This window comes from Ostrinia nubilalis, chromosome 9 (assembly GCF_963855985.1).
Source record: "Ostrinia nubilalis chromosome 9, ilOstNubi1.1, whole genome shotgun sequence".
Classification (NCBI taxonomy): Eukaryota; Metazoa; Arthropoda; class Insecta; order Lepidoptera; family Crambidae; genus Ostrinia; species Ostrinia nubilalis.
This window is the reverse complement of record NC_087096.1, coordinates 13,877,252-13,899,570: the sequence shown is the minus strand read 5'-3', so window position 1 is coordinate 13,899,570 and position 22,319 is coordinate 13,877,252. Positions and strand designations below refer to the sequence as shown.

The following is a 22,319-nucleotide window of genomic DNA, read 5'->3' as shown; positions in this document are numbered from 1 at the left end:
TGGAGGTCTGCTTCAGCTGGCAGTACACCCATAGTTCCAACTCAGTGGCAGTAGATACAGAACATAGAGCGTCCATACCTGAGCGTGTCCGAGCACGTGAAGTAGGCCGCTAGTATGGACATGAGCCGCCAGGCACGCTGGCACGAGTCGGGCGCGGCCGAGCGGTTGGAGGTGGTTTGCTTCATCAGCTGGCAGTACACCTCGTCGCGCAGCTCTGGTACAGAGTGGCAATGCTGCAAGGAATACCGGTATTAGATGTTGATGAACCTCAGGATTTTACAGATAACATAAGATCCAACGGTTGCAGCTGGTGGCAAAGGCTATTCGATATTTCAGACTCTTTTAATGATTTCAGATCTTCTAAAATGAGACTTTTTAGGACTAGAATGAAATGTTTTTGTAGAAGTTGTACCCTGAAAATATCGGTTAGATAATCATGTCAACTATCCAATTGGTGACTCCTCGAGATCAACTCTACCAGATAGTAGTTGAGAACAAATCAGACAAAATGTTTTTTGAAACCATAACAGCGACATAAATCTCCCGCTTGAACTATGTACCTATGACAGATTTGTCTATAAATGGGGAACTTACCATCAGCACAGTATAGACGCATTTCACTTCAGTCAAGTCCTGGTGCATCGGTCGCTCAGGCGGCGTGAGGTCTCCGCAGTACGCTCGCACGCACGTGAAACATTCCAGCGCGGGCGGCGCGAGCGCAGGCGGCAGGCGCAGTAACGGCGCGCGCAGCGGCGTCGCCTGCCATTTGACCACGTCGGTCTGCGCCTTCCATGTCCACTCGTTGCGCTTCGCTTTGCTCTTTAGCGAGGAATCGGCTTTTAGGATTTCTAGTCTGTTGAAGGATAATGATAGTGAGTTTTGTTGGGAGACTAGGTATGGTTGAAACAAGTTCTTAAATTAGTATATTGGTATCCATTCCAGTTAGGACTTCCAGAAATCCTGATAAAAATAGGTCCCTACATACAGAAACTTGCACAAGATGCACAGGTGAGTTTTTACAGCGCAGTATAAACCTACATATATTCTTTATGGATGTATAGGAGAGCAGTCCTGGATCTGTCAATAGGCCGTATAAGCCGCGGCCTAGGGGCGGCAGCGTCCTAAGGGCGGCAGATTTCAGATGACGCTTACCTACTCGATTTCAGAAGATAAAAGTTAAATAAAGATCCAACCCCACCCTAGCCTACGGGCGGCAAAACTGTAAATCCGCCACTGTAGGAGAGGTATTTATCTAAAATGTTACAAAACAAAGGACAATGACCAAAAGTGGTCCAAATGTCCACCACTAATGAGACCTATATTAGCTTATAGTCCATTAAATAGAGATTAACTTTCAGTATGGGACGAAAAAGAAATAAGCTGTCAGTAAAAAATTATGACTGTTTGAAAAATTGTAGTAGTTTACGCGCTAATCTCAGGAACTACTGGTCCGATTTGAAAAAATCTTTTTGTTATGGATAGCCCATTTATCAAGGATGGTTTTAGGATAAATAACATCACCCTACAACAAATAGGGGCGGAGCAGTAAAGACAAATGTTGTAAAAATGGGACAAGGTCGGAGGCACAGCTAGTATAATATTTAATAAAATTAATCTATAACCCCGCGCCACATGCTACATGACATAACATGCGTAGATTAGTCCAAAATGTGCAATGGATAGAATGATATCAAGAACATTTTTCGGATGAAAAGGTAAAAAACAGACTTTTCATTCAGTCATAACTTTTTACTGACAGCATATTTTTGATTGCGGTTTGGTTATAATGAATCAGTATTTAGTAGACTATTTTACTACATAGGTCTCGTTAGTGGTGGACATTTGGACCACACTCCATACATTTTTGGTCATTGTCCTTTATACCAGAGGCTATCATGCTGAAAAAATAACCTTTCGCTTTCATGTTACCAGATGGCGCCCAACGTGACACGCGTGCAAAAGTAGAATTTATTCGAACAAATTATTAACTAAACACTCACACAACCATTCGTTGTTCATAAATAATATTGAAGTCAATATTGACAAATTGTTACTGAGAATTTTCGCCTCATTACCCACCAAATATGTCCAAATGTGCAACATCAGGCGTGTTCATGAAGCAATAGCAACTCATCGATTGCGTTTATTTGATTAATTATTCGATTATGAAAACTAAATCAATGTTCTTTGTTGCCAACAAAATACATCCGCTACCAAAATATTCTGTTGCATAAGAGCACACAGTATCGTTACACTTTGTATAGTTTTTTTTTGTTTTCGACTTATTTATTTGTTTGAATAAAAATATAATATACTGACCATTTTAATGAACTTAGATGATGAGATATGTGATGAATTGATGTGTTTTCCAATACCTTAGATTTGTGTAAGTGTAGGAAATAATACCTACTCGTATTATGTAAATTACATAATGTGAAATTGCTCTTACATTAAGTATGCCCAGAGCCAAATGATGCCGTCCGAAGAGAAATAATCGTCTTTTTTGCAGCATCATCACATAACTTCAGATATAAACCTGCTTAATAGCCAATTACTTACGCTATTAAAAAATAACTCGATGACTTTGAAAGCGAGTTCTTTAAATGCACATTTACCTACTTACTCTTACAAATCCAGCATCATTATTAATCATCACAAGAATTAGATATTTTTTCAAATAATGTATTTCAATGAAAATCTGTAATATTGATTGATTGGATAATAATATTACTTATTGAAGTAATACCAATGTAAACATCTTGCAATCCTAATTGTACAATTGTTTACTACCCTGAAAAATTTTTTCCGCTACCTCCACCTACTTCAAGTCTCCTGATGTTTATACCGTAGCTCCTGAATAATGCAGTGTCTGATTTAAATCAAGGCGTCTGTGGATACCAAGTATACCAACAGTTAAGTTTTGGTTTACAAATGCTGGCATGAGGAAGGCAGTTTACGTAATCCAGCGGAACCATTGGCGGAATCCAAATGAACTTTCAAATGATTTAATTGACAGAAACACTACTTTGCTGGGCCGTTTCCTAAGAATTTAAATAATGCTTAAGTGTCTGAGGGCAGTGGTAGAGCGGGTTATTCAGATCAAATCGGTCGTTTTGATGGCTTTTATAAAAAGGCAGAAGGTAAAAATAAAATTAAAAAAATAGACACACTCGCACGCATCAGAATATAATGGAAAAATTTAATGATTTGGCATTGAGTTGGCTTCACTCCATAATATTTTCTAAGAGGCATAAATACTCCTAAAATAACAATATTATTCCTGGTTGCGCTATTAATTAAAGAGTATTTATTTTGACTCATTTTACGAAGATATTTAGCGCCTTAAGCGGCTTCAGCATCAACCGCGAGAGATCGCTGCGAATTAAAAGTTTGAGTTTCGAACGCACCGCCGGGAAGTGATGAATGCGTGACCCGTGACCGCTCCTGTGATTTATTTGTTTCTCACGATAATTGTACTTTGTTATCGGTATACCCTGAACCTGTGTGCCTAGTGATCGTTATTCTTACTGAAAAGTGTTACGTAATGTATATCTTGTGTCCTGGATGGAAGAGGAATTGTCCTGACCGCCCATGTGCTCGAGCGCGTGGTCTACGAGGTGTCTGAAAGGAGCCCTTGCAACTCCATCCGCAACAACCACGAGCAAAAGGTACGTGCTATCCTGTTCTTCTTCCACCGGGCTGCTTTTTATTGTTGTTTCTCACAGCCCGGCATTTTTCAGCAATTTCTACGGTCGGTAGATGACCGCTATTTTTTCCACTTCTTTGTAAACTCCATCGCCGCAGGCCAGCTCGCGTTGGTAGTTCTTTGATTGACCCCGCTTTATTGGAAACCCCGCACCAGCTAAATATTTAGAAACAGTCCATTTGTTCTTTTTTGCTCCATAGAGGAATATGCGTTAATGAATTGGTTCAACGAATGGCATTCAACGTAAATTGCATATTGAAACGCAATTTTTTATTGAAATGTTGGCAAATGATTTATGGAGAGGCACTCATGCGCGGTTGCTCAGTACGACGGAAGTTTGGATGCAAATTAGCGTGCGCGGGCGCATACGATTGGTGCTGTTAATTATTAACAATAAAAGATGCAATAAGTAGATACGATTGCTCTATTATTTGATTATTTTACGTGCCTACGCTTTTCGTGTTTGTTGACGAGATTGAAGATGTAATATGAAGCTATTATCGATATCGGTAATATCTAAGAAAGTCAAAATCCAATTATAACTTTAATTAACTCTGGTTTCTGGCAACCTATCAGATAAGCTACCAGAACTCTGGTAAGCTACCAGACTGAAAAAAAACCAACCGTAAGGTAAATAGTTAACTACAAGTCAGTAATTTTGTTGGGAAACTTGTGAAGAGGACACCCAGTTATAGACTCGGAAGAATTTAATAAATTGAACAAAGCAGAAGATAAGGTTACTATTGTTATATTTAGACTAAACCAGGACTTAGAAGTAATTTTGCACATTCCATTGCAGTATCTTTCTATAATAGCGTGGTCACAGGCACTAATACTCGTAAGTCAATACACAATCATACACATCACATCAGAGTCTGTGGAATACATAATATCTAGACCGGTTTTCATTAAATATTAACTACTTTATGGGCAATAAATTAACAATGAATCTAAAATTTAATTAACGGATATTTCTGCACTAATAAACATATTGATAGCCTACTATACTAGTCTACTAGTTCTCAAATTTCAAACATTCTAGTAAAATCTGAGGAATTTGCAATTTTGCTTTCAAAAGTACATCGATAATTAATTTGGAATTTCAAAGTAATGTTTACGATTTCTCGGAAACGAAGAAAAAGAGTTAATATCGGGAAATCCCTAATTTAATTAATTTGAAATGGAACTTCGAAGTCGATGATGGTAATTACAACTAACGTTTTACAATTCACGTATTGGGAAACGTACCTACCTATTTTAAAGCTTGATTATAGAATTGTAATAATTGGACTAAAGATTTTTCTTGTCATTATGTGGTGTTTCATTATTATTATATGAGCGTAAAACCACTGAAATGAGCTTTAAGATAGCATCAGCACTGAGGAAGGGTAGGGTAATTTTCATACCATGAAAATTTATAGTTCCATAAGTAGGCCTAAGTATACGGGAAGTAAAAGCCCTTGTTAAACCGGCTATAAAAATAAACCACCGTTTTTAACGTATTTATCATTAGAAATCAATAAATAGCCGTTGATTTGAAAACACACTTTTCCTTGACATATTCGGTTTGCAGAAAGCTGAGAAATGTCATAATTAGCATAATACTAGACCTAGCGTGTAGCTTACTCGATTGCTGCAATGACTCTATCATTACATTCTCAATCTTACTGCATAAGAAATAGAGTTCACCATTGAAGAACAGGGCAGGTATCGTGCAGTGGTTACATTGCATAGCGCATGCTCTTCCTAGTTGGATGTAACTGATTGTTTCGAACAACACAATGTTACTGTGATGTTACATACAATGATGGTGACGTAGGCGCACGCTTATTTTGGGTCAAACGAAATGGGAACTGTCGGTCTACCAATGGGTAACAATGGAATCGCTAACTTGTAGAAGAACGCTAAATGCTGTGCGGTTTTGTAGCGCAAACTTTAAAAACCTCAGTTATCAATAAAGATACATAATTTTAACTTGCTGTGCCTGCATCATATGTAGTATCAATATTGATGAAAAATAAAAGTTTGCATAAAGTAAACCAAGACTAATGGGTTAAATAGTTAATTCTAATGCATCTAGCATTTCAGTATAGGAAGTCGCAAATTGATCTGTAAATGGGTCATTATTTTCACAATCTTATGACACTAGCACTTTGTTCAGAGTTAATCCTTCAAGTAGCAGGAAACTGAGACACTGAAATCAATTATATTATTAGCACGGTAATATACTACGTAAAGTTTGGGTGTTCAATATCACATCACTCTATTGTTGTTCACTACAGAGCTCACAAATAGTAGAATGAAGGGGAGTGATGAACTAAATAAAGGGAAATTAGGTATAGATAGACTCAAGATGAACTGCAAAGGCCATTGCTTAGATACTACTAGGTGGCGTTATTTTGAAAACAAGATCACGGTACGTAACGAGTTAAAAAAACTGGCACTAATTTCCCAGGACCCAAGTAAGGAATCTCACAAAAATGCTCACAGTATAGGATTCTCATCATCACAGCAGTGGCCGTCTTCGGAGAGACTGTCGCCTGACATGTCCACTACGCGCGACCGAGCCGTCATCTCGCGGGGGCCGGCTAACACACACTGGCCACCACGCAGCGAAAGTGTCAGGAAGAACAAGATAAGGCTGCGTACAGGCGGTGCGAAATTACCGAGTTCCGGCAAAAAGTTGAAGTATTTAGCAATTGCTGCAACCAGTTGCTGGTAATTTCATATTTTTAGACCAGACTGTGTGTTTTGAGACAGGGTGGTGTGGATGGATGACGTAGCGTAACCTGGAAGTATTTAGGTACACGTTATGCTACGTGCTTATTGAATGCGTAAATTAACCCGGTTGAGGTATTGTTGGCCTCTATTTGAAAACTACACAATTAACACCCGCTAACTACTCGTAGTGCAGATCTTAAATAATATTGCACATCGCACTCTACGAGAAAAGAGCAAGGAGTTTATTTTGTTTCGCTTCATAAAGAAACAAATGCAAGAACTCTACTGCAATACTCGTAGAGTTAACTTTGTTCGAGAAACAAAAGCAAGAACTCTACTTGTTTTATTTGTGAACTAGTCTTTACTTCGATTCGGCTTTCGTTTGTTTGTTTACATCTGCCAGTCACGCTTTGGCGCGGCTTGCTCCGGCGATATAAATGGAAAGGTCATTATGCCATGATTTAATGGCTTCAGATTCAGTGAGGTCGAGCCTTAAGAAATACTACGTTATGCAAATTTTACGAGGAATGACAAAACGGTTAGTTCTTTAAATGTCTAGCAATTTGGTTAATGGGAAGTTATAACATAATCGAGGGTTTATATCTTAATCGTTTAGTTAATAAGTTGTAGCTCTTTTTTAAAGACATAATGACAATAAATATTGTTTCTTGTTTTGGAATTTATCTCTACCTTAAGGAGGAACGTTTCCATAATTTACTCTTTTGTAAAAGTTTGTCTCAATATGTGTGCAAAAATATATGAGAAAATAATTTAATTACTATAATGAGACTGGAAAATATTGGAAAACGTTATGGAATTCACAATTATCGTATTACCTTACCATTCCCAAAGATACTCGATTATTTCAAATTAGTTGCTAACTTTGAGTCTTTGTACTAGCTAAGATGATGGTTAGCGGTGACTACCTTCAATTTGTGTAAGCTTGTTCCAAATAATAGGTTATTGGAGTTATTGGAGCCTGCCTCGAAGGCAAGCTTCCGGGTTTCACCGGCGTTTGTCAGGGTTATGCTTCGGATTGCATCCTTGGAACATGGCTGCTTGTTACGGCTCTCATAAGCTGTATTTGCGACAGCCTGTTATTACGGCGGGTACAGTCAAGCTGTATAAATCAGTCAGCAGAGTACTTCACGTAAAGCAACCGATAGACAGCCGGGAGCTTAGCGTGGAGCTTTATTATAGGGACTTGAACTCCACGCGAAGATTAGTTGTGTCATTCATGTCACAGGAATAACAAAATAGTAAAAGACATTGTTTTTTCAATAAAACAATAAAGGCGTTAGTTGTAGTTCAGCTACCGGACTACAAACGCTGAAAGTACTGAAATCCGCTGTTTTATTATTTCGTGTGATGAGCAGGTATTTATTGAAAGCTCTAAGACGGAAAATTATTAAAACTGTCATTAATTGACTACCAGAAAATCACCTACTTATAACCTAGCTATAGGAAAAAATTGGTTTAAACTTTAATCGGTAGACTATAAAGGCAAATATTGATAGCAGCGGAAAATGATCTCTTGCAACGTCGATCTTTTCGCCCGAGACTGTACTTACAATGTTTTGTATTGTTGAGCTTCGGAGCAGAAAATCGCACACTTGAATGATCATCTTGTATAAACGTTATTGTGTAATTATTATTAGGTATGACCGTTAGTCTGCTGCAACGATTACAGCGCGTGTGAACTCGCCTTTCGCAATCTACACAGAAATTTTGGAATGCATCTCGGTATAACGCAATTTCAACCCTTTTAATTGGCCTTAATTTTTAGTTTTCGTATAACGTTGTTAGCGAATGTACTGCCAACATCAATAATACATTACAATTAAAAAAGATGTCAGGATTTTAGTTGGTTAAATCACGGCTTTTGAATTATTCAAGGACGTTAGTAGTTAAAACTAGTTGATAATTAGTTGAAGAAGACATCAGGAACAAACCGTCAAAATATTTTATTGGGTTAATTTGTAAAGTTAGTAGGCATAGATTTAAGATAGATCAACATTATTAAATTATAAAGAAGTTTATAAATTTTAATGATAACAAGAAAAGGACTCATTCGTCCTTGACTCTGAATATGAGCGAATATGATGTTGATTCCCTCGATTAACTGTTCACTAGCACTTAACGACATCGATATGATATCAAACCACCATAAAACACTGTCACAGATTTTACACAAAAAGAAACAATAGCACTCTCAAGACAAGTGAAACGTCAACTTTCGCGGCAAACGCGGCTGTATGCACCTTACGCGGAACTTCAAAAGAATAAGTGGAATACTTGCATTCTGTGCTTGAGCCGTGATGCCACCGAGCACGGCATGGTCGAGGGTTACCAGCCTACTGCGACAGCCGACGGCGGTGTCGCAGCGTTCCGCCCGAACGACGCTCGAGCACTAACCAGGGTTGGCCCAGATTTTTCCCAAACACTTTTTATGGCGCATTGTTTTTGCAAAGTTGCACTCAACATTGGGCAAGAACGTAAGAACATCTCGTTACGAAAATGCGATCTTCTCACAATGGATGGGTTATGGCACAAAGAAAAATATTTGGTTGTTAACGAGAACACAAAGGGCCGGTAACGAGTGGCGAGCGACTGTGCGTGGAACATTGTCATGAGCCTATTACTTGTTTTGAAGAGAATTACTTTCGCACGTGTTTTAAATTGTGAAATGGTAACGATGCTGGAGCAGCAATTTCTAGTTGACCCTAAATGTAGGTGATATCACATTACTTACAGCAACTTTAACACTGCGGTGATGAGACGATGTAAAATGATCCATGATTAATAATTAATAAGTATATCGCGTAATGCCACGCCCACGCATTTAGAAATTTTGATAGAATGGATTTATCTGCAACATCATCACATTCATGCTCTTGTAGGATACTGAAAGCATTATCATCCGTTTAGAGTAGATACCTAACTCTAGTTTTTAATTTTACCCAATCAGAAGAATTTTACAAATCAGGTGAATAGCGTTCTGTGATTACAAGTAAATCCATGGATATTATTTATAGACAGCCCTACTGATGTCATTAGCAAAAATTACCGAGTGAAGTTCAGTCCCACAGGACCCACATTGAATGTAAATGCCTACGTGTAGAGCTTTTTTCAAAACCATTGTGCAAGTGTGGAAATTCTACTTGATGCAATTAAAAAGCCATACAGCAGCTATTTATTACAACAGATGATTGCTGGATGCAGATAATATAGAAATTATGCGTTGTTTACTATCTTAAGTACATATTTCAATCACTTAAAAGATCAGTGATTGAGATAGAGAGCTTTTTATTCGAGCTTTTTATGTCTCAAGCACATGAAGATTTTTAAAATTGTTAAATAATGGATAATGCCCTAAGCTGTAAGCTTAAGTAAGATGGGCATAGGAACGAATTTGTGTTTGGAGCCTCTATGTTATCAAACTATCGCGATTATGATTCGGGTTCGGTAATTAATAAAAATCTGTAAATTAATAAATCAGTAAACGCATAGTACGAGTATGTACAACATTTACATAATATCACTTAATATTAATAGAGATTCAGAGCCAAAAAGTAAATCCCAAAAGCCTCATTCAATGACCAAGCAATAAAAACGAAAGGCGATCTTTGCGCATCAAATTAAAAAGACAATAGCATTTAAAATGTTATTCATTTTAATGACGTGTATGTAAGTTTTAAGACTCCAACCTGTCATTATCGAAAGTGAAACGTAATGTATCGTCATACTGTCCATTATTAGCCTTTTCTGTTTTTTGTTTTAATTCTGGTTATAATTTTATAGGAGTAATAACTAAGTAGGTTCTTGCGGTAGCGGAGTCTCGCGTGAGGGTATGTTTTTGTTACGTCAAACGTCAACAAGACTACAGATGCACGCTATGACAGGTGACAGCTCTGTTAAGTCAAATGTCACCCGTCTAGCACCACTTTATTAGCCATGGAACCTACTCTACTCAATTACGTCTAGTCCGATACTTTAGCCATTAATATTATCCTTATCAGTGCAAGAAAGCTTCTTTATGTGCCCTATATGATAAAATAAACCCGGTCATTTTTTTAATAAATGATTTATTTCTCACACAAAATACAGGATAAAATACATTTAAAGTGTGTGAGACCGGAGCCTGAGCTAGGTAAATCAATATCTGTGTTACAGGTCACATAGTCCAGTCAATGAATGCCTTAACGACGGTGTAGAGAGAAATCCGTGGAACACAATTTCTGACCTCGGGACTTTATTTAGACTAGTTAGGAGGTGAACATAGCAAAAGTCCCCGCCCTTAGCCCTTTAGCCGGCGGGGTGAGGGGGGTTTAAGGGTACCACTTTTCGGTTTTTTTCTTAATCCTCGGAAACTATGCATCCTAGTGACATGACTACTATGAACCGAAAAAAGCTTATTCAATTTACTACAGGTGAGATAATCAAGTTTTTCTATATCTTGTATAGTTTTCGCGGCATCTGCTCTAGAAGATCTGTAATACTGGAAATTTTATTTTTGTCTTACATGTTCCCATCAGAAGAAAATCGACTAAATCAACATTGAGCAAACATTCTAGACATGCGGGAGCATGTTAAGCCTAGTTCCAGGGAGGGGACTGCACCGTGCCTATATTTAGACGAACCACTTGCAGCCCCTTTTGACTCCTCATTACTCAAAAACTACTGTGCATTAACACTTCAAATTTGGCTCATGTATTGAGACTTACGATATAAACATCAGCTTCAAATTTCATAAATATACCTCAAACGGTTATTTAGGTATTGACGTTCAAAAATCGACATTTAGGACACTAAAATCTATCTATTACTTGTGAAATGTTAAAATTTACTGGTTTTTTATTTCTTCCTTTGTATTTACACATCTACCTATCTGGATGCCAAAGGACAATGTTCGTTCTCCATACATTGTTCGCCGTTAGATCAACAGTGCCGAAATAATACTTTCTAGGTTCTAAATGACACAAATCTTTATGTAAGAACAATTATTCCTGGCGGACCAATTCTATAAACTTATTGATAGCAATATTGTTATCATAACCTCTTACTTACTAGTATTGTATTATATTATTTTATGCACATCGATTTGGGAGATGTTCTGTATTGTAGTTGTCGCAGCCAAATTGTATTATAATATTGGACGGGTTTTGGAAATAGCTCGGCGTTCCACTTTTATGATTTACTTACTTACATTTTGCACGTAAATAAATAACAGTAATCCTATGTTTACTTTCCACTCTTGACATTTAACACGTGACTTACCAAACTAACTATCTCCATGGTTACCGTCTTAGTCTATGCATGACTAGGGATTGAACAACTTTTAATTGAATATTATTAACAATTCTCGATAATTATTATCGATTAAAAAATATTCGGTATTTGAATCGAAAGATATATTCAATTTTATCAATATCAAAATATTCAATTTTAATAATAAAATAAATATTATTTACTACCACCTATGAAATGTTCTAAAAATTGCCTGGAGCGCTCCCCCAATCCTGGGTTTTCCCTTTCCAAGCTGAGAGGATATCATTTTGGTTCTATCGATACATTATAAAGGTACTTAATATTTGAAATGTATTACCAATTATTGTTATAAGCATTTTGAGCGAATAAAACTTTCAATTCTATTAGAACTTTAGACATTTCTCTCACTTTAAGCGGCATTGGATTTTTCATCGAATTTTGAAACTGTAACAGATATATTAAAGATGATCCCATATTGTTGTCATTGTCTATATCAGTGTTATGATCACAATTCTTTTTATTTTATTCATGACCTTCGACCAGTTGGACACATTAGATAGCTTCTTGTAGTATCGTGCAATATATTTTTAACTTTTAATTAAAATCTAGTCATACTGTAGCAATTTGGACGATTTATTTTATTTACAAGATCAGTATCTTATTGTCTATGATGACCGCAGTCAACATCACTATTACATGGATTCCTAACAATGAAGTACGGCATTGCCTTGTGCCGATTTTACATAGATTTTATCGACACAAATTATGGAACTTCATAGAATATGGAGCAGGCCACGCCCTAAAATGTCCGGATGTCGTCATAGTATTATGGAATACATATAAAATACTTTTATTATTTCATTTTTTAATCCTCAAGTGTCCGTTACAATCTAATTAATATTTAAGTATTCAAAAAGTAAGACATTAATTTTGATACTTTACTGCTGTGCCCAGGAATCTAAGGCGGTTTCTGACAATGTCCTTTGAACCTTCAAGGTCATCTGGAAGTGGTTAGAATTTGGTCTATAGGTCAGACATGTAGATTTTTGGACGTCAATACCTTAAGAACCGTTTGAGGTATATTTATGAAATTTGAAGCTGATGTTTATCTCGTAAGTCTCAACACATGAGCCAAATTTAAAGTGTTAATGCACAGTAGTTTTTGAGTGAAGAGGAGTCAAAAGTGGCTGCAAGTGGCTCGTCTAAATATAGGCACGGTGCAGTCCCCTCCCTGGAACTAGGCTTAACATGCTCCCGCATGTCTAGAATGTTTGATCAATATTGATTTAGTCGATTTTCTCCTGATGGGAACATGTAAGACAAAAATAAAATTTCCAATATTACAGACCTTCTAAAGCAGATGCCGTAAAAACTATACAAGATATAGAAAAACTTGAATATCTCACCTGTAGCAAATTGAATAAGCTTTTTTTGGTTCATAGTAGTGATGTCACTAGGACGCATAGTTTTCGAGGATTAAGCGAAAAACCGAAAATTGGTACCTTTAAACCCCCCTCTCCCCGCCGGCTCAAGGGCTAAGGGCGGGGACTTTTGCTATGTTCACCTCCTAACTAGCCTAAATAAAGTCCCGAAGTCAGAATTTGTGTTCCACGGATTTCCATCTATAATGCTTTATTGACTGGACTAACATTGAACCCGTCTGGATCGAAAAGCCCAACTCAACTAGACTACGATGATATATAAAATTAATGAAATTATAGCATTCCTCCACAAATGACTCGTTAACAGTGTATTGTGTCCAGTTTGTCGTGCCACATTTTCAGGTAATGTAAAACTTATTACAAAAACACCAAGAGCGTGACGGTGGCACGCGTGCCTGCGCCCGCGCTGCCCGGTGAATTAAACAGGACCTAGGGTTGATGCTTGTTGAATTGCTTTAACCCACTTGCATAAAAGAGGGTTATGGAGATAACCATATACGATTTGATGGATTAACCCGCCTGCATAAAAGAAGGTAATGGATTACGTTAGTTTATACCTACAATTTGATGAATTACACTGTGCAAGATTTAGATGACGAATCATTCTATGTCCAGGATCTTTGAAAATCATTCTGGGTTTTCAGTATCTTAATAAAAATATTAGTTTTTTATATTCCCATGCTATAGAATGGAATTCTATGTATAGATCGTCTTTTTATGCATGTTACTCTAAAGCTCTGTTAGCTCCTGAAAAAGTTCAGAGAAGTATTTTTACTCCCGCTGATCTTAGGATTACAGCAAGTAGAGTAGTGTTTTTTTTAATTCTATGATGACCTACATTCCATATCCATAGGCTATACTTTTTAAATTGTAGCAACCCTATGCACCGTATTAGAATAGTGACCGTTATTCGGTTTGTGTTGCGTTACAGGTACCTATATGATGGTCATGCAATTAATTTGATTTATAAGCGAGGAAGATGTATTATGTATCAATCAATAGTACCTATATTACCATAGCCGGTACGATATGGAGGTAGGGCAACATTTTGGAATAATAAAGTCACTTTAAAGTATGAAAAACCAGTTTCGCTTCCGAATCAAATGAGATTCAGTGAAAGACGATGCATAATAATTGGGTCTTCGATTCGTATTTTTGTGCAATGAAGTATAAATGCATAGATTAAATTAATAGCGTTTAACAAGAAGCGTTTTTATGAAGATGGCGTGCACGATGTCGCGTAGAGAGCGCGATCCTACACGCTACCGTAGATATTTAGTTTCTACATCGGTCTGTAAGACTCCGGGGTGTAACGAGACTTCGTTAATTTGTTACACTACAAAGACGTTTTGTAGAGTTGCTATCTGTTGCTGCTGTTGATGTATATCTGTTGCTGCTGTTGATGTATATCTGTTTTCCGAGACCGACAAACGTCTATCATTTGTGTTTTTAAAATATATTTCCATAACTTAGAACAATTCACTCACAGGAACACAGGAAAATAGTGAATAATTTGGGATATTTCTGTTAACATCTGAAAAAAATGAGATAAAATGAAAATTGTACTCACTCTGGACTCTGTCGGAAATGGTCGACGGCAAACTGCAACAACGGATGTCTGCCATCATGCTGTGGTGTCGACTGGTCTCTCCTCTCTTCTCTTATCTCTCTTTCCCTCTCTCTATCCCGTTCCCTCTCCCGGTCTCTGTCTCTCTCGCGGGGTATCGGCGATGAGGCTTGCCGCCTCTCGATAATTTCTGACTCGTCGCGGGAATCGCGCGATTCCCTGCTCTCGCGTATTTCTCGTGAGTCGCGCGTTTCTCGTGAGTCGCGCGTCTCTCGCGATTCGCGCGATTCTCTGCTTTCGCGTTCGGGTATTCTTTCCTTTGCAACACCATTTGTCGTCGGTTTTGGTTGAATCTGGAACAAGGGAAAATTCATTATAAGTTATAACATAGCATGAGAATAACTTAGAATAAATAGGTGTCTATAAGGATATACCTACTGATCTTTGTCTATCTAAAAGGGGGGAAGTAACGTCACCTACACGCAATCGCAATAAAGTAGTAAATATGCAGGGTTACTGGTCGTTAAATATCAAGTCTGATGATCATGAGGTGGTCACAGCAAGGATTTCGATATTTAGCGACGGTTCATCGACTAAGGAGAGAAAAAAACACAACATAACTCGATATGCCTTCTTCCGTACTAATACGTCGAATACTGAGATTATTTAAATAACTGCTCACGATTACGGCTCTCTTCGATTCGGCAATTAGTCAGCGGTGCGCGGGCGCAGGAAAGCGTGAACCTTAATCGAGTCCGACACTCGCGGCGTTTCATTGAGACGTTTCATCAGGGGTGCCACTATGACGTGTGAGGCTTAGTAGCAAAGGGCAATGTTGAAAAGTACTAGGACTCGTAATGCTGAGTACCCACTAGTCGCAGGTAGAGCTGAATGAAGTAGAGTAAATACATACGAAACATAAGCTATAATATAATTTCAACAAAAATTGCGATCGCCTCTACTATTATACGGACGACGACATATGAACAAGCTGAACACTGTAATCACCGTGTTAAAAATAGATTTTACCACCGTGTTAAATTTGTTTTACCCCTGTACAGTTAATAATATTACTTACTTACTAAATATTACAAAACACAAATTATGAAACGAACGAGTTTCTTGATGCATTTGTTTTTTCAATATCATTAGCTTTAATCAAGAACGCACCCTAGTGCGTTATATTCAACATAATCCTACTTAAATAAATTAAAAATGAAGAGCAGCAACCCTAGCCAGAATCACGGATAAGTTTCATCGCGATCGCCGATAAGATATCTCGCTTCAAACACGAGTTACCGGAAAATGTCCGCAATAAATTGAATTATGGAAAATTATTTCGCTAATTAGTCCAATATACCGATTAGTAAACTACTTACGCACTCTGCCTAAAGAAGAGAGAGTAGTAATTAATAGATTAATTGATTGCTATTGCTACTGATTCCCATTAATGAAATTCAATTTGCCGGGTAGGTTTCGAATTCAGTTCAAATTGACTGATTAGTGATTGCCTATTTACACCATATTACCTTATCACGTAAAGATTCGCATGTAAGTCTAAATAAACCATCAAAAACGTAAAATAATAAAATTATAATATCAGAATACCTAATTTTCTTATTAGTTTTATTATAATAGTGTAAAAAATGAAAATATGAGATACGGAATAGCTTTAAATTTAAAGCGAGTTAAATTGATTGAAGAACATAATGTACAGTAGAATCTGTTTAGTACGACGTCGTTAATAACGATCGACCGCTTTTAGCGACGCATTTAGATTTTGTTGGATGATTTGTTGAGAAATAACGAAAAAAATTACTTCTTTAGTACAACGTAATATCGTCGGTCCCTCCCTTGAGCGTTGTTATAATAGGATTCTACTGTATTTATTAAAACTGGTTGCATAACAAAAATAAATATGAAATTACATAATTTCATTTAATACCTTTCAGTATTTACTTGCTAGTCCTGTGTGTTAAATTCTACTTTAATTAATAGCTGACAAGTTAGTTTCGATAAATAGCTTATGAAGAAGAGGCTTGCTAATGACGAAGTGCTAATTTTTTGTATTAATTAATTAAATACATGCATTGCTATTATTCTATTATCTATCTTTTTGACATAACATAGTGTAGTAGCGTATCGCTCAGTTCAGTTGTGTCATTAATTATAAATAGTAGCTATCTAATTTGCAGTCAATAATTAATATGAAAGTGGAAATTGTTTTTAACAAGAAACTAGGTAGAGTCGGGTCAGTTGTTATATTAGCCTTTCCCGCGGTTTCGCTTGAGTAGGTTTTGGTTTGTCACATATTTAAAGTTCAGCAAACTTTATGTATGTTTTATTTATGTGTTAAAAAAATACAAAAAAGTTATTTGGTAGAGACCTAGCCATAAAAACCGCCTAAATTGTGTTTTTCGATCTTTTGTATTTTTGCTAATTTCAGTTTAATCCATTAGAAATGTGTGTGCACAGAAAAATTACAGTGACAGCCAGCAAAAACTTAAATTATTATAATAATCTTGTTTTCAGTTTAACAAACGTTTCTTTAGTGGCAGGGAAAATGATTTATTAGTACTATACCAGTCACTGACAGTGACACACACAATGCGTGTACAAACATTATAAAAATCAATTGTTTCCCTGGGGAGTTAAAAACTGACAACAACTAGTACATATTTGTTAATTGCTCGAACGTTTTCACAGATATTGTACACTAAAGAAAAACTTTTTTATCACCATTATAGTGAAACTCTTCAAAGAGTTTTCGCAGACACTTTTTAACCCAACTAAGCAAAGAAGTGTTAACTGATCAATTGTTGATTCGATTATGCGATTGTTATACACACTTATCGATTTCCAAACTCGGCATCCTCTCGAATGTGACGAAACGGCCGGGGATTTGCAATAAAATACATTATTAATATAAAATGCGATATATAAAGTCTTTGCGAACGAATTTATTGCGTTAGACTAACTAACTATGAAGTTTACAACCTAAAACTGAAATCTTATCTTAGCGTAGAGCTTATTAATATTGAATTGTAGAGCTTAGTTCCTTGAAAATGAAATAATCAACTATAAACTCCAGTTTAACTGGCTAAAATGAAAGATAAAAGTGTATTTTTCTGATTTATCAGATTATCATGGAACAAGTCGGTCATATGTTGTAACACAAAATGCAATTTAATGGGTACCTTTGCGCAAACTTTTATGGCGTCTTTGTTAGGTAACAACATTCTCATAATATAACAATAATAAATAATATAAAAAGATATATTTTACACCTGTAAAATTACTTTAAAAGTGCATTTCATACCTTTTGTTTCCGCTTCAAAGTCTTCCTACTCAACGTCCGAATGACACCGTATATATTTTCCATTGCAAACTCTAATATACACTAATTTATATTTTAACACAAATCGATTATCACTTATTAAAATCACTTCACAATCGATTTATTTTTGCAACGGTGCGATTTCCGCGCTGCAGTCCCGAGGTGCAGCGGCGGTGTGCGCGCGCGCCGGTTGCTTGTCGGCCGACATCTTTATAAATATTGATGCAATCTCGATGTGTTCGCTCCGATTAATCGCTAATTTCTTTCGTAATTCGAATACCTCGGCTAAGCATTCACGACGTTGCTTGTTGGTTTTTGTGACAATATTTCTTGTAGTTTGTGACACTACATTTTAAAGACAATTTGTTAACTTTCTTTTGATGCATATGAGGCGGGGAGGATTCCGAGTTGGATTTTATTTGAAAGAAATACTACTTACGTTGTAAGCAGTACAGTTTACAACCTAACCTAAATAATAAATAAATAAATAAGTTAATGTAATGTATTATTATAAAATTTATTTAATAAAAAGTTGTTAACAGATATCAATAAACCTTGATTTATTTATTTATTTATTATTTTCAGTTTTTTTATTTTATTTTATGATCAAGTAGACAGACAGCAAGTAAATAAGCATAGTAAGTTTATGTACCTACATCAATACAAATTGACGAAATGGCAGACACGAGACTGATCATGTAGCGTTTTTAGAGCACTTGGATGGAACCCTAAAAATACCGTGTTTTGTGTTTTTTTTTCTGCCTGTAAAATAAAGTAATCGATACTTAATAACTGTAACTGGTACAAATTAATTGTATCAATTAATACTCTAAAAACCGTTGTTCCATATCTAACAAGCTACTGTAAGCTGGACGTAGCTTCCATTTGCAGTTCAAAGCCCCGCGCATGCGTGTTAGGAAATACTAAATCAAGTGCTATATGGTATTTCTGTACCGGTAGAAAAACAGCGTATCATATTTTCTGTAATTAGTTTCTGTTTGGAGCTAATTAGACCTCAATCCTCAGTATAATAAAGAAGCTGGTAAGATCGCAAAGTCCTCAGTGGAGCGTGTCGCGTAAATACTATTATAAAAATATATACTTCACTAGCGTTTTCCTCCGGCTCCATCATCATCATCATCATTTCAGCCATAGGACGTCCACTGCTGAACATCCTCCAATGACTTCCATATTGATCGGTTGGTAGCGGCCTGCATCCAGCGCCTTCCTGCTACTTTTACGAGATCATTGGTCTACCTTATGGGTGGATGTCCCTCCTGCTCCGAGTCCGAGGGTCAGTAAATCAGAAATAACTCGCTGTCCGTCGTGGACAGTGCATATTATAAGATTTGCAGTGCATATTGACATAGCCTATCGTCTCCTTTTGTGTCAATGGCCTTATATTGGTCCCGACCAAAATTGTGTACCTACCCGAATTGCAATTCCCGTAACTCTAGCTAGCTAGGGCTTCCCTTTTGCAGTTGTTGGGTTGAGCTGTTGAAGCCACAGGCAAAAGCTAGTGGACAAATAATAAATCTAAAAAGAACAAGCACGTGACATTTTAGACTGTTCAATTTAAAACAATTGTTTTCGAAGCTATTATAAAATACAATACATATAAAATAAACTACTTTGAAAGTAAACTGTTATTGTATTCCTTATTATGTCTGGTATTCGGATACTAATTGCAAATTGTTTCAAATAGCGTATCGTAATATTTATTAGGAAGTTTTTAAACGCTCTATTTAAGTTACCGTGACGTGATATACATAATTAATATACTACATATTGTAAATAACCTGCAGAAGCAATTGGATTATTATAATGGTACAATAATCTAAATAAAGAGGAAGAGATTGGGATTTTATTTTGTTTCTCAGGGAAAAACGATTCGAGTCTGAAAATCCACAAGTTAGTGTATTTTATTATTTTTATTTATTTAACTAAATTGTATAAGTATGTACCTAAAGTATGCATTCTATTTTTATAATGGCTCAAATCTTAGACCTAAGATAAATGTATGAACCCCTTTTCTTGAAGTAATTTTTTTGAAGAAAATAATTATTTTATGCTTATTGTGGAAATAATTGAAGTATTTTTCAATTTAGTTAATTTGTGTCACAATATCTCTCTATTTTTTAAATAAATATTGGTCTCTACTCTACTATTACCCTTTTCTCACTTCCAAACTTATTCAACTGACTCTACATTATTTTCTATCAGGTATAATAAAGGAACAGCAGTAAAATATTTAAGTGTAAGAACTATGAAATAATCAAAATTATCTCTTAAAGTATAAAAACAACAAAAGGAAAGGTCAAATCAGCTACTATCGTGTGGTTGAGACCAGAGTCTCTGTTTATCATTTTCTTGACGTACTTGACAATATTATTATTCATTATTAATCCTATATGCTCATGTCTGCAACATATCTGACAGCAGGGAGTTAGACCGGATCCCTGCCAGTTCCGGCTTACGTAGTAGCTACGGACCTCCCGACAGTGTGGCCGTTCAATTTACTTATATACTCAGCGAGATCTAAAACTTCGACACCGCGATTCAGGAAAAGAATTTCAACATTTAATTTCTCAGCAACTATTCAGAATTCAGCAACAAAATCTTTAGCAATAGATAATTCAGATTTACCTTTATTATAAATATTTTTTTCATAAAGATTATTTAAACAATATTGACATTATGAGGTGTTTTAATATTTTACACGTCGTTAATGGTAGAGTCCATAGGTGCGAAAGAGACGACACGATTCTGTCAGTTACTCACACCACCTTTTGGCTTACGCTCTACATTTCACAACGATTTTTAGAGGAGCACCCTCTTTTTTAAGCTACGAGATAGAGCAAGACACACAAATGGGCGTGGCGACGAATAGTCTTCAATTTAGAAACACACGGGTGATTTTACTCTGCTTTATTTCTATGATAATACTCGTTCTACTTATGGTTTTCCATTACCTCATTGTGCCAATCCTAGTTGTTACGCGGCATTGTTTAATGAATATTAACGGAACAACACTTGCCAACTCTACTACATACTCGTATTTAGCTTGTTACACAATCCGACAAACTGACTAAATAAAACATGATGTTTTTTTTCGATACATACGGGGGTTTATGTTCAAAATATCTGAAAATTTTAATGGAAATCGGCCATTTTCTTTGTTCTCTATGGTTGTTTTGAAGTAATTTCTATGTGGCCTAACAATTGAATATTGGTCATAAAACTAGATTCTACCCGCGGGAAAATTATTGTAGATAATCTAAAATATATGAGTACAGTGCCATTTGTTACCAAACTAAGCAAAGCGGAATCAGTATTATTGGTAACTCTATGTGTGTTATAGAATGCTGTTTGTTTTCCTAACAATAAAATAAAAATAAAGAAAGGCTTATAAACATATTTGTAAATAAGTAGGTATAAGCAAATACTCGTAAAACAAATATTATACAACTAGCTTTTGCCCGCGGCTTCACCCGCGTGAAATTTAGTTTGTCACATATCGTCATAAATTATAGCCTGTGTGTTATTCTGGGTTATAAACAATAATGCTGTAAAGTTTCATCAAAATCCGTTCAGTAGTTTTTGCGTGAAAGAGTAACAAACATCCAGACATCTAAACTTTCGCATTTATAATATTAAGTAGATTAGTAGGATAGGATAATAATTGAACCACCTTCTCCTATACCAGGAAATAAACATTTTAGTTATATTATAAGGCAGGCTAAATTGTAGAACATTCCACATATTTAGCCCACTGAGTATAACGGCACTGCTAGAGGTGGCTAGTCGACTTAACTGAACTAATCAACGAGGAAGGGCGAGTGAGAGTGGACGGAATGCCTGCGTGCCTCCTCAGGGAATAAAATACCGGAATAGCTTCCTAGGGGTTTCTTATTTTATAAATAAGTAGTCAGTAATATGATGACGCGTTTTTTTAGCTTTTGAATATGCACTTTAAATTCCTGTTTATCGTCGCTTTAGTTAGGGAGCTTGGCGCCGGGGATTAAGTATCGTAGTTTTGGGCGTGTAGGGTAGGTATGTGAAATTTTAAACAGGCAAGTAAGTTTGTAGTTGTTTCTGTTTGTTTGGTAAAGTATAATCCAATGTCAATGACTTAGTTTATAATTACTAAAGTTCCTCAATAAGACAACACATAATGCTCATAATAAACGGCTAACACTGGCTTTCCGTACACTGGCGCGATGGCGTGCACATAATTAATTTCTTCCTCCTTGACACTGCTTTGCATGCGCCTGGGCA

General features: G+C 36.3%; 1 protein-coding gene across 1 annotated transcript in view; it reads right to left on the bottom strand.

The window, feature by feature from the left end:
- Positions 1–22,319, bottom strand: part of LOC135074855 (uncharacterized) — an 88,463-nt gene that overhangs the window by 29,456 nt on the left and 36,688 nt on the right. Inside the window, exons 10-12 of the mRNA XM_063969237.1 lie at positions 14,708–15,057; positions 595–853; positions 79–233 (exon numbers count right to left, since the gene is read on the bottom strand). Of these exons, the coding sequence (XP_063825307.1) occupies positions 79–233; positions 595–853; positions 14,708–15,057 (764 nt within the window). The remainder of the gene's footprint in view (positions 1–78; positions 234–594; positions 854–14,707; positions 15,058–22,319) is intronic.